Genomic DNA, 12701 nt, shown 5'->3' on the forward strand with positions numbered 1-12701 from the left:
AGCCGTTAGAGGTTCTCCTAGGGCCATGGCACTCAGCATCTGGTCCCAGGTTCATTGCATAGAAATCACCTGACATACTTGTTAAACATACAGGTGTTTTTATTTACCAGAAAGAAGCAGAATTAAAGCAAGTGGGGCCTGGGAGTCTGGAGTCTTAATCAACTTCCATTTGATTTGAGTGAATAGCCAGGTTTGGGGATGATCAGAGCTCAATGAATTCAAAACTCCAAAAAAAAAAAAAAACAAAACTGTGGAACCTGGTCTCACAGGATGGGTGGGGAGCAATGGTTCTGTACGTATAATTCATCTACATGAATCCAATAGATATAGTCCATCTATGCAGATTCTATACATATGATCCATTTACGCAGTCTGTGAGTTCTGTCTTTGTCTGCTCCTTACTCCATATCCCTCTTAGCCTGTCTTCATCTTACTCTGTTTTTGAAAACTCTGTTTCAGCTTCCAGCTCCTGGATTCTGATACCGCTTTGACCTTCTTTGCCCCCACACCAGCTTATCATTCTTGGTTTCCCATGGGCTCTCTGTAGACATCTCTGATTTTGGCTTCTCTTGCACCTTCTGAAGAGAGATTCCTCTTCTGACATCATGAAACAAGCAACTCTTAGAATATGTGTTAATCTTTAGTTGGTACATTGCCCCAAACCTGCTACTTTATTCTGATTCATGCGTTCACTTTGGTTTATTTCCACAATGCCTGTGTTGCCATCACACAACTGGTACTGTGTACTGCTGATGATACACGGTAGGTGCTAATTTTTCTTGCTTATCACAGAATTATTTAATCTGATGCAATCACCGGGATTAGTGAAAATACTGCAGGCTTCTGAGCGAGACTGACAAGAACAGGAGTCTCAGCTGTAAGGCCTTAGGCAAGATAATTAACCTTTATGAGCCTCAAGCATCTCTGACTGTAAATGAGAAGTGAGGCTCGGTGTCTGGAAGCACTTTGACTCTCACACTGTGATTCTTTAGGAGTCACCGATCTCCCCTTACACACTGGGACCCTGTTTGGGGGTCCTCAGAAGGCAGTTCTTTGCAATGGAGCCTCCCAGCTCAAATCAGCCTGGAATTCTCTACTGGCAGCCCATGGCAGGCTGCAGGCAGATCCTGCAGGAGTGTAATTACCCCACCAGCATCCTCCAGCCACCATTAATCAGCCCATCTTGTGACTTTAACTCTGTGGCAAGCAATCACTCTTGCTTCTGCCTGTGAATTCTTTTCATCCACTTTTGTTTATCACTGTTGAAGCATTTTTAATCAAAACAATTAAATATGCTAAATCTTCCTCAATTAGTTATGCATTAAAAATTAAAAGTGCTTGAGTGGAAATGGCTCAGTGCTGAGTGCTAGTACTCAGAGGTTTGCTTCTCCTTGGCATTGCCAGCTTGAGAGGGATTTGGAAACACATGCATAGGGGTCACAGAAAGTATGTCTGAAATAGAGGCACTCTCTTCTCTCCATAAACAGGAAACTGAGGCCTGGCGGTGCCATGGCCCATTTCTAATCTCATAGAGAGAATCATTGACTAGATTTAAATTTCTAAGATTTTTTTTCCCACCAGAAAGTCTTATCAAAGGGCTTGTGGCAATTATTTATTCCCTCTTTCTTCCCTTTGCCATTGATTTATTTTGAAATCCTGTACCATGGCAGACTGTGCTGCTGCATAGACGAGGTAATGGTAAAAGTCACGCTCACGGCCTCAGTGTTTTGCAGTTTGATGGGAGTGGGCCAATAAAGTTTGGTTCTCCACATTCCCTTGAATATAAGTAATCTAACACTTAGCTCAACTAAATGACAAACCTGAATTATTTTTTTCTTTGTGCTTGCCAGAGTAATCATATAGTTGGAAGTCATTTTTATAGTTACAGTTAAAGGCAACGTTTCGAAATGCAAACTGTAGTTTATGACTTCCAGAGGACCCTGTTAACTGGAAATCAAGCCAGCCTCATTGTGTGGTTGACAGCCTGCTCCAGTCTGCTTGTGCAGCCTGTCTTTCCAGGTGAACCTGTACTGGCTGCCAGCTCTGTGCATGCCAAGCTGCAGATCAGGACTGTGGCCTCCCCACTTTAAGCATCCTATATCCCCCTTCCAAAGGCAAGTTTCTTGGTGGTGCCTCAGATGTAGTAGCTGCATTAGCATGGGATTGGTGGCACTTGTGGGATCTTAAGAGCAGGCAAACTTCTCATGGTGATCTATCCATCTCCTGGCAAGACTCTGATTCCTCTGGGGTACAAAGAGGGCCTGACAAAAATAGAGTCATAATGAATATGATCATTGAAGCTTAGACAAAGAACACTGGTAGCCCTGAAGACATGAAAGATGATTCTTACCTGAAAAGCTGAATTAAGTACTTCAGATTTGCATAGCAGCTTGAACAGACTTTAGAAAGATGGGAAAGAGGAAGGGAGGGAGATGTTTGTTGATGGACAAACAGCCTGTGCAATGTGGTATCGGGCCTGTGGAGATGGATGCCTCAAGGACAGTCAGGAGTGAACGGCAAAGAGGAGAACACTAGCATTTTTGAACTACTAGTATGCACAATACATATCCTTGGTCTTTTCAAGAAGCAGTTGGATTAGGATTAGGCACAAAAGAGAACTGGTTTAGGGTAAAAGAACTGGGACTTCAACCTGGACCTCCACGACTCTAAGGCTGAAGTCAGCCTCTGTCACTGTGAGTTGGTTGTACGACAGCAACTCTCAGCAGTTCCTCAGCAGTGTGCATTTCTCTGTCTCCTACTGCAGGTATTACCAGTGAAAACACCAAGAAGTGTCTTGGAGGTTCCCTGGGTATTGAGTTCGGCTATAAAATAAATGTTGAAGCACGTTTATCGGGAGAATCTTGTAAAACCTCTGGACCCGGAAACTCTGGCAAGTATTTAGCAATGGACCTCCCCAAAAGAGAAAGTAGACTTTGCTTTGGACATGCAATCAGGGGGTGAAATTGACCCCTCCTGCTGATTCCACTTCAGTCAGTAGTCACACTGTGAGTGCTGATAGCACAAACCATGACCTGCATGTAGGTTCTATTCTGAATCTAGCATGCACTGAAATCATCTTAGGAATGCTTGACTGTGTCTTAGGCAACCTCCTAGACTCTTAAGTACTGGACAAAGATATAAGCAAGAATGAGGAACACAGAAAAGGAAAATGGTGTGGTGAGTTGATAGCTTATGAAATCACAGGAGGAAAAAGTCTACTCACAGAGGAGAATATGATGGCCAAATCCAAGCTAAAAGAAAAGTGATGAGAGGAGGAATATCTCTCACCAAAGAATATTCCCTCTGTAAGAATAAGTAAGGGCATTTTCTGAACAAGTCATGTAGGTGTTCCTGTATTCATTGACACATTCATTCATCAAACATGTATGAAGTGTTTTTTTTTTTTCTAGGTGAGAGAAAGAGGATTCAGGAATTATAAAAGGATTCCCAGTGGACGATGAAGTACATACCAAAGAGCCCCGTTACACCCACTGTGTTAGGTTGTCAGGTGGCTTCCCCTCTCTGCTCTCCTTCCATTCACCAGGCTAATACTCGCCTTTCTGTACAATTCACCCCTTTGCCCCAGGGAGTGTCTGGCCACTCCTGTCTCTATGCCCGCTCTGAGCCCTTCAGTGACATCTATCACAGCACTTAAATTATTGATGTCACCTATTTGGCATGTAGCAGTTGCTGAATAGACATTTGACCTGGGAATGAATGGATGGATGAAGGGACATGCACTGTCCCTTCCTCTTTATCTTCCTTGTTGGGCTGGTCTGTCTGCTGTGCTCCAGAGGACCAGTCTAAGTCATGGTCCTTTCTTCCACCCTGCCAGTCAGCCAAGCTGAGTAGAAGAGAGGGCATCACCTCAGAAGAAAGCCTAAAGCACTGGTCCAAGCTTCGTGACTGGCCAGCCAGTCCTCTGGCTTTTGGGGAACTGAACTAATGCCGCCATCTTCTTCACAGGAAAAGAAGCAAAGAAAGCCATGGGTGTGGAAGACATCATTGTTCGAGTGCGTGGTGGCAGTGCCGGAGAGGCTGGGGGCTTGACACAAGGCAGCAGCACCATTACGTACCGCTCCTGGGGCAGATCATTGAAGTATAATCCTGTTGTCATTGACTTTGAGGTGAGTCTTTTCGCAGGTAAAGAAAACCCATGTCCATGAGGAATGACAGTGAAGCAGAGCAGATCATTTTATATTTCTGATTATGAGCCCATCAGAAAACAAGATTAAATGTAATGGCACACTGACCCGGTGGTCTTGCCCAGGCCTGCCAAGGGGAAGGGCATGATTTCAGACACCACCTGGGCCAACACCTCCAGTAAAACAAACAGACGTAAAAACTATGCTTAGCTCAAAGGTCAGACAAAAACAAGCAGTGGCTCGGGCTTGGACCTAGAGGATAATTTGCTGTCCCTGCTCTGAGTTATCTCTCCATCAGCAAACAGAGAACCTCTGACAGGTATTTCTTCCATGGAAAAGACTAGGAGACTGTGCCAGGGAAATCACTGTTTAAGGGCACAGAGCTCCCATGTACTCGGATTTCAGGCTTTTAGGCCCCATGTCCAGTGCTGCCTGCTGTCCTAGTGCCTTCCTTTAAACAGTGTTTGCACCTTGCTCCCTGGGAAAATGTGGCCACTCTAGCAGGACAAGGGAAGTGACTCTGGCACCTAGGACTGAAGGCCAGTGGTGATAGCAGCCTCCCTCCAAGGCATAGAACGGCCTGCATGATAACCGGTCACCACAGAGCTGAGGAAACCTGGCTTAACTCACCTCACACAGAAAGAAAATCAGGGTTAAACTGCAAAGAAGCAGGACTGGTCTAACAGCTATCAAATCACCTCTCTTAATAGACCAAAGAGTTCACTAAATAAAAAGTTCGTGTTCCAGACTTTTCTGGTGAAATACAGAGTAATTGTTTTCCAGCTATTCCTGCTCTACCCTTGCCCATTTGTCTACATGCTTGTATTAAAACATAGGTGTAGAGATATTTCAGAAATACAAAGTGAAGCCCCAAGTGTATTGTGACACGCTGCTTTCTTTGAAGAGAAAGGTCAGATGGATTAACCTTGATTTTACTTCTTCAGAAAGTAAGGGACCACTTTCATGCACCTGTAATTCACACAGGGTCTGAAAATTACTATCATCAAGCTATTAGTGATTTGGGCAAAACCTGTAAAATTGATATCTGGAGAAATATATATATAAACTTTTGTGGTGAAGAGGTTAACTTTGTATTTCTCTTGAGCAAAATATCCAAGGGGAAGTCTGAGGTTCACAACTTGGAGACCAAATATTGTCTGGGAAAAAGGGCTCTGTGTTTAGAAGAAGAAAGATGTAGTTTGGGCCATGACTCAGTTACCTTCGCCCAGTTTGTGGGATACTATCTTAATCACCAGGTTAGAGAGACAGGAGTGGGCACTCTATAAATCTCAGTCAACAAATCAGGTCCATCTTGGAGGCTGGGGACCTGGCACCAGAGTTCACGGCTGGCAAATGACAGAGCCCAGTGTAAAACCCCTGCCCACCACCCAGACTGACTCCACCAGTGACCTCTTCACAAGCCACCCTGTCCCCAAGAAGTGTGGACGTGGCACAGTAAGCCACTGTCAGGGGTTTAGAGTTTGTAAGTGATACTGATAGCCCCGTGCTTTAAAAGGAAGAAAACCCCAGAGAAATGAAGCATGAATCGAGAGAGAGAGAGAGAGAGAGAGAGAGAGAGAGAGAGAGAGAGAGAGAGAGGACACAGACAGAGACACCAGCTAGGGGCTATCTGGGACCTGATGTCCAGAGCGGAAGCCCTGCCTCGCTCTCACTTCCTTGGAGCTCACAGTGAACCAGACCAGTGAACTCAGAGTCTCATTTTGTTGTGTGCTTAGTGGCGAGGTTATGCATATTAAGTGTTGCGTGTTAGTTTATGTTGCATAGCTAAGTTGCTTCCTTTTTCTTGGCTGTTTGCTCATCTGTGAAATGGGGGCAAGATCATTGCCAGTATCTTCTGAGCTCTAACATCCCAAGGTCCTTCTCCAGCTCTACCCTCTCCCTGAAGTCCACACACCCTCCCCAGGGAGAGTTTCTGTCCCGCTTCCTGAGGGCCCTGGAGGGGAGACGTGGGGGGCTGAGCGCTGAACCCCACAGCAAGGTCAAAGAGTGGCTGAGTTAGCTTCAGCCAGGGTTTCAGGGCAGCCCGTCCTGCCTATGTCCTGGCCCCGGGGCTAAGTTCCTTGAATTCCCAGTAAGTCATCTTCAACCCTGGTCTGGGCCCCAGTTACTGACATGTCACCTGCTTGATGACTTCTGCCATGGGCCCTGGCCACATGCCAAGGGCTGTTCCGCAATATCTCTTGGTCCTCATTTCCAGGAACCAGTGCCCTCTGCCCTACCGTGGCTCTGTCCTGTCACTACTTGGTCAAATCACTGTCCGTCCTTGGGCCTCAGGTTCCTCTGGAGCAAAGCTTTCGTTGTTCGATCCTGTTGGGACACAAAATCGCATAGTCAGCACGCAGAGGCTCGCCATGGGCATGAGCACTTTGCAGAACACTGCCTTGGGTTTGGCGAGGTTTTCTCTTTCTGTCATCACGTCTAACTGTGCTTTACTTTATATTCTTCTCCCTCTTCCATGATGGTGCCTCACTGCTTCCACAAGTCACACACATTCTAGGAAGTAGCTCCCTTCTCATTTTATGGTAAAAGAGGACTGGCTTAGAGAGGGGCAGTTGAGACTCTAGGTCACGTAGCCACGAAGTGAGCAGCATTTATTGCTTTCGCTGTGTGACAAGCCTTTCCCTTATGTCACCTTTCTTCATCCTCCCTAAACATGGGAGCAGGCGCCTGCTCTTCCAGGGAAGGGACACTCCACGGGTCACATGGCAAAGATCACGCAGTGCAATAGGAAAGCTAGGATTTGAAGCCAGGTCCTGGGACTCCAGACTCAAAGCTCTTCCTCCTACACCTACTTGTTCTCAGCCAAAGGCAGTTTTGCCCCCAGGGGACCTTGGTAATGTCAAAGGACAAAGATGCCACCAAATACCTACAATGCACAGGCCAGCCCACGTCTGCCAACAAGGAGCTCCCAACAAAACGCAGCACTGCCAAGGCTGCACTCCAGGGGTGCATGAGAGCCCAGGATTCCTGGGCTCAGCGGTCTATGACTCCCACCCGCCATCACCGAGCATGTGCTTGGGTCATTTGGGGACTGCTCAGCTGCAGCAGTGATGCTACTTTGTTTGTACAAGGGTGGACACAGAATCAGAAAACTCACCCAGACACCCACGTCCATGGGTTCCTGGCACTCTTACTGCTTCCTCCAGGCGCTGGAGGCAGCAGAGGAGCTGGCAGGGGCGCTCTTTTGCCTCTGGGATGGAGAGGGTGCAGGTTCAGGGGTCCCAGGTGCATCTTCAGGGTGGCTCTTGCTCCGAACAGCTGTGTGTTCCTGAGTCACTCGATGAGCATCCTGAGCCTCCTCTCGTCTCTGAGCTGGAGGTTCAGTGCCAGTCCACAGAGAGACTTTGAGGACTCATGAAGGCTGGGGGATGCAGGGCTCCTGCCTTGCTGCCTGCAGGTAGCCCCTAGGAAGGGAAGGAGCCCAGGGAGAGCTCTGTATTCGCCTGTGTCTGCAGGTGCAGCCCATCTATGAGGTGCTGAAGCACGCTGACCTGGGGCCTTTGGAGGTCAAACGCCAGAACCTACGCAGGGCCTGGGACCAGTACCTGATGGAATTCAATGCCTGCCGCTGTGGGCCCTGCTTCAACAATGGAGTAGCCATCCTCGAGGGCACCAGCTGCCGCTGTCAGTGTGGCCAGGGTCGCCACGGCCCTGCCTGTGAGCACATGGAAAGAGAGGGTAAGATCCATCCATCCTACTCAGTTCCAGCCTGGCCCAGTTCCCAGGGGCCAGTGCAGAAAAGACCTCTGAGGTTCCAGTCCTCAGTTTGTGTATCTGCTCACCCACTACCCTGAGAGTTCTTTGGCCAACTCCCTGCCCGTACGCCATGGTTGTTGTGTACCCTCCCTGACTGGCCTTGGGCCCTTATCATCTAACTTATCTAGAAGAAAGAAAGCAGACTCCCGGGGCCTTGGCTCTGGTGGCTCCTTTGGAGGGCTCACTTCCAGGTCCAGTGGCTGTTGGTGACCCCTGGCATCCTTCAGTTGGTAGATGCTTCACTCCAGCCTTAGCCTTCCTGAGCCAGTCTTCCCTTTGGGCCTCTGTTTTCTCTTCACGTGAGAATACAAGGCACTGGATGAGAATCCACTCTAATGCGACATCATACTCATCTTAACCAGGATCCCGTGCGCAAAGATCCTGTTTCCAAGTAAAAGATTACATTCCCAGATGATAGGGGATTGGACTTGAACATGTCTTTAGGTGAAACAGTTCAAGCCACTACCAGAGATAAGCAACGCTGGGAGTTAAGACAGAAAATAACATTGAAGCAAAGGAGGTTTAGGTGTATACACTGCAGAATGAACTGGCAGGTATCAGGGAAGAAAGTCCCCAAACAAGGCTGAAAATCCATCCTTAAGATGACTGTGGGGACCTGCACATGAATCCCAGCTCTCTGGCTAACTCGCTCAGAGGCCATGATTAAGACTTCTTTCTGGGGCTTAGCGTTCTCATCTCACTTTCCTTTGAGCGCCAAGAATTTTAGTTCATGTCTCGTTACCTTTCCCACTTTCCAGGCATACTAAACTGTTTTTATGTGAAATGAGAACAAAACATACAGGCTGCCAAATTAGTGCAAAAATCCATCCCTGAGGCTGCTGTAATGAAGGGAGCGTGAAGGAAAGGTCTGGCTGGTAATTCCTGGGCTCCTGTGTGGAAGCACAGGGTGGATGGGGCAGGAGTCACATGGCTCAAACATCGTGTATAGGAAACGGACCACTCATGTTAGTCCTGGGCAGCTTGAGGAATGTCAACAGTGTGACACAGGCACTTCAGAAGCAAAGCTCAGGGTTCAGAGGAGCGAAGCACTGGAATGAAATTTTCCCCTGCTGTGCCAGAAGCTTTGCCCTTGGTGCACACTTCCTCAGACACTGGCACAGTGACGTGGGCACCCAAGGGTGCCATAAAACCGAAACCCATGTCATAAGAGGGGGAGCTGGAATGACTGAGATCTGGAGACATACAGGAGCCTCGGGGAGGATGAGAGCATGTGAACAACATGTGGGAAGAGATGAGAGACGCTGTTTGCAGCTGCAGAGATGGGCTTCTGTGGACTTAGCTCTGGCAAAGAAATTTGGTCTGGATGAGGAAGGCCTTTCTTCCGAATGCCCTGGGGCATGGATGAAGGAGGAGGGTGTGGGTGACCCTTTGGCAGGGAGTTGCAGGAGAGATTCATCACCCAGCGGAGTGCTGTGTGAGAGTGTCAGCATCCTTCCATCCCTGGAGCCTCTGAGCCTGAGCCTCTGACAACGTGGTGGTGGTTGGTAGTTTGAAGCTGAACATCTTTCAGTTCAGCTGGGCTTGGAAGAAGCCAGAGACAGTGACTTCTTTAGGATTCAGGGGATTTCCCTACCCAGCAGGCCTGGTATTAGAATGAGATGCTGGGGTTGGGGGGTGGCATCCCCTCCCTAGGAGAGAACATCCTGATGGTAGGCAGGACAGGGGAGCTGGGGGCCAGACAGCCTCTGAACTCTAGGGCTGCTGACTCTCACATTGGCCAAGTCTGGGAACTGGGACTGCAGTGGCACATTCCTCACAGGGTTGGCACCATCTATATCTTTCCTTTGCTGGAAGATGGAAGTACAGTTTGGGTCCCAAAGGGCTCTTTGGCAGGAGGGATTCTAAGAGGGTGATGAGGAGGTGAGTAGAAGCCAAGTCCTGAGGATGCAGGGGGCACAGACGAAGGCCCAACTGGTCCACAGTCTCCTCTCATGAGTTAGAGTTGCTGCCAGAAAGGACGGAAAACTGGGAGGGAACAAGAAAGCCACTCTGGCAGAGACGCCCTTTCTCCAAGGCCAGCAGGGTGTGAATGAGGTTGCAGCTCCCCTCAGCCAGGAAGCTTTCCCAAGTCACTGAAAATGAATGAATGAATGAACTAGATAACGAATCCCTATCTAGTGCTGGCCATTTTGACCGCTCCGCTCTGTGTGTGGATGATCTTGGTTATTTCCCTGGGAGCCCTAGGAAGCAAGTGCTAGTATTCATCTCAGTTAAAAATGAGGAAATTGAGGCAGGAGGAAGGTCAGGTGCCTTGCCCAAGGTCATCAATTAGGGATTAGGACAGCTGGAGGCCAGGACCCACACTCCTGACCACCATCCTCTACTGACTGCCATCCTGAGCATAAGGAAATTTGGAGAAAGACAGTGGAGGCTCTGAGCAATTTCTGTGGCTGTTGCTTTGGGGAGTGAGGAGGGACTGTGGGCCACTTTTATCTGACTAGTCTTTAGGGTCCATGAAAGATTTCATTTGAGAAAAAAGATGTAAAATAATGGTGAAAAAATCCCACTGAATTCGTCCACCTGTCTCAGAATGTAGAGTCAGAAACTCAGCGCTACTCACTTGCCCAAAGGCATCAAGGTGGCAGGAGCCGGCAGCCCTGTGCCAGTTTCTGGAGACAGTCCACACTTCGTGCAAGTGTTGGATGTTTTGTGCAGAGAATCTGTCACCCACTGTGGCTTCACTGTCAGAATCTGGGGTGTTCGATTTGTAAACCCTTACACAAATGCCCACTTATCCACCGTGGAGATGCGTCTGGCCCACACCACTCTCAGAACCCCACCAGCCTCCCTGAAGCCTCCAGGGCACCCCTGAGAGCACACTCCTGCCTGCCTCTGCTACCCATCTTCCATGGGCCTGCAGGTTCCAGTTCATGAGATGGGATCCCAGTGGCCTCTTCTCTCCACAACTGTGGTCCAATTAAGTGCAGGCAGGATACACAGGGGTCTTGCTTGGCTACTCCAAGTCATCTCCCCAGGATGGCCAGCAGCCCCTGCAGCATGTCAGGAGGGCCATGCCTCTTGGCTTCCCAGCTTACTGACCCTCCACCTCCCTGGCATCTTTTATACAGGAGCCAAAGCTGATGGTCGCTGGAGCTGTTGGAGCTCCTGGTCTGAATGCAGAGCAGGCACCCAGGAAAGGAGGAGAGCATGCGACAACCCTGCACCCCAGAACGGGGGTGCCCCATGTCCAGGACATAGTGTGCAGACCCGGGCGTGCTGAGCACCTTGGGATCCTGTGCCTGCGCTGATAATTGGGTGCAAATGCCTTTAGCTGGGGAACTGCAAATCCGTTCTCTTTGTCCATTCATGGGATTGTAGATGTTTTTCTATAAGGAAACCCAAAATTCTTCCAGCAGTTTCAAAGCTGTCTCCCTGTTTATGGAGCTTGTTACAGCAGTGCCCCCACTTCTTAGGATTTTCCTGTCCCGGTCCAATTAGGCTCCTGTAACAGTGAACCAGGTGGCTTATAGACAGAATTTATTACCCACAGTTCTGGAGCTGGAAGTGCAAGTTCAAGCTGCCAGCAGAGCCAGCAGCTCTGAAGGTCCCCATTCTGGTTCCACACCGTTATCTTTTGGCTGCACTCTCACATAAAACAAGCAGCCAGAGTCTCTGGGGCAGTGACAGTGAACCTGTCAGGGCTTTAGATGACAACACACAGCTAGCTGTGGCACAGTTTGCCACCCCTGCTCTGGGGGTGCCTCCTTACATCACCTAGTCACCGCCTGCAGTCCAGTCTGTCAATACCAACACCTAGAGATGAGGATTTCTACATATGAATTGGCAGGGCAGAAGAGGGGGCACAAATATTCAGACCACAGCATATGCTGTCAGTCTCATGTGGCCTGTGACTATTTGTGACCTGGGTTTTCACACACTGGGACCTGGGCAGAATCGTGGGTTGGATGAGCGAAGGGAGTCAAGGATGACAGTTGAGCTTGGTACTGGGCAGTCTCCCAGAATGCAGGGTAGATTTAACATTTGCTGCCTTCCCCAGTCTTTAATCCTGTTAGGTAAACAGAAGGCTTCTATATAGTCCTCCGTCGGTATCCACAGGTTCCAGAACTTCCCAGAGAAACCACAAGTCCATGGATGTTCAACCTCTTTTAATAAATGACACAGTATTTGCACCCAATCCGTGTGTTTCCTCATGTATGCGAAAATCATCTCTAAGTTTCTAAGAATTCCTAGTGCACTCAAGCACCGTGTTAATTTCTGCCATACTGTATTGGTCAGGGAATGATGATGAGAAGAAACCTGTGCGTATTCAGTAGAGTGCAGCCGTCCAGGCCTGGCCACACCTGCTTCCCCAGCTGGCTGAACCTGCAGATAAAGAGACCCTCAGAGATGCAGGCAGACGCATACATGACACAATCAGAGGATGTGTTAGGGCCATGGGAAGTTAATTGCTGACTTAATACCAAGATATATGGCACAGAAAATAAATGCTGAACAGGTACCAGTGAAAGAGATTTATCTTCCTCAAAGTGTGTGTATCATAGATGCCATGAGCTAGGCCCAGAACTTGAGGGTGTTTGATCAGGTAAGTGCCGGGGGCTTCATGGTATGCAGAGACCCACATGAGTCAGTTTGAAGGTGAGAGAGAATATGGGGGGTGAATGGAGATGGGGAGGCAGTGAAAGCAAATAAAATGAGATACACAGAATACTTAGCACAGTGCCTGTAATATAGTAAATTTTTAATGTCATCTTTATTATTAAAGCATATGGCTTTAGAAGTTTATTTCTAAATAAACTT

General features: G+C 48.4%; 1 protein-coding gene across 1 annotated transcript in view; it reads left to right on the forward strand.

Annotated features, from left to right (window-relative positions):
* Positions 1 to 12078, forward strand: part of C8a (complement C8 alpha chain) — a 64455-nt gene extending 52377 nt beyond the window's left edge. The window contains exons 8-11 of the mRNA XM_013146242.2: positions 2765 to 2890; positions 3967 to 4127; positions 7622 to 7844; positions 11012 to 12078. Of these exons, the coding sequence (XP_013001696.1) occupies positions 2765 to 2890; positions 3967 to 4127; positions 7622 to 7844; positions 11012 to 11163 (662 nt within the window). The 3' untranslated portion in view covers positions 11164 to 12078. The remainder of the gene's footprint in view (positions 1 to 2764; positions 2891 to 3966; positions 4128 to 7621; positions 7845 to 11011) is intronic.
* Positions 12079 to 12701: the final 623 nt, after the last annotated feature.

This window comes from Cavia porcellus, unplaced genomic scaffold, assembly GCF_034190915.1.
Source record: "Cavia porcellus strain 051 isolate PalLab524CR breed Dunkin Hartley unplaced genomic scaffold, mCavPor4.1 scaffold_25, whole genome shotgun sequence".
Taxonomy (NCBI): domain Eukaryota; kingdom Metazoa; phylum Chordata; class Mammalia; order Rodentia; family Caviidae; genus Cavia; species Cavia porcellus.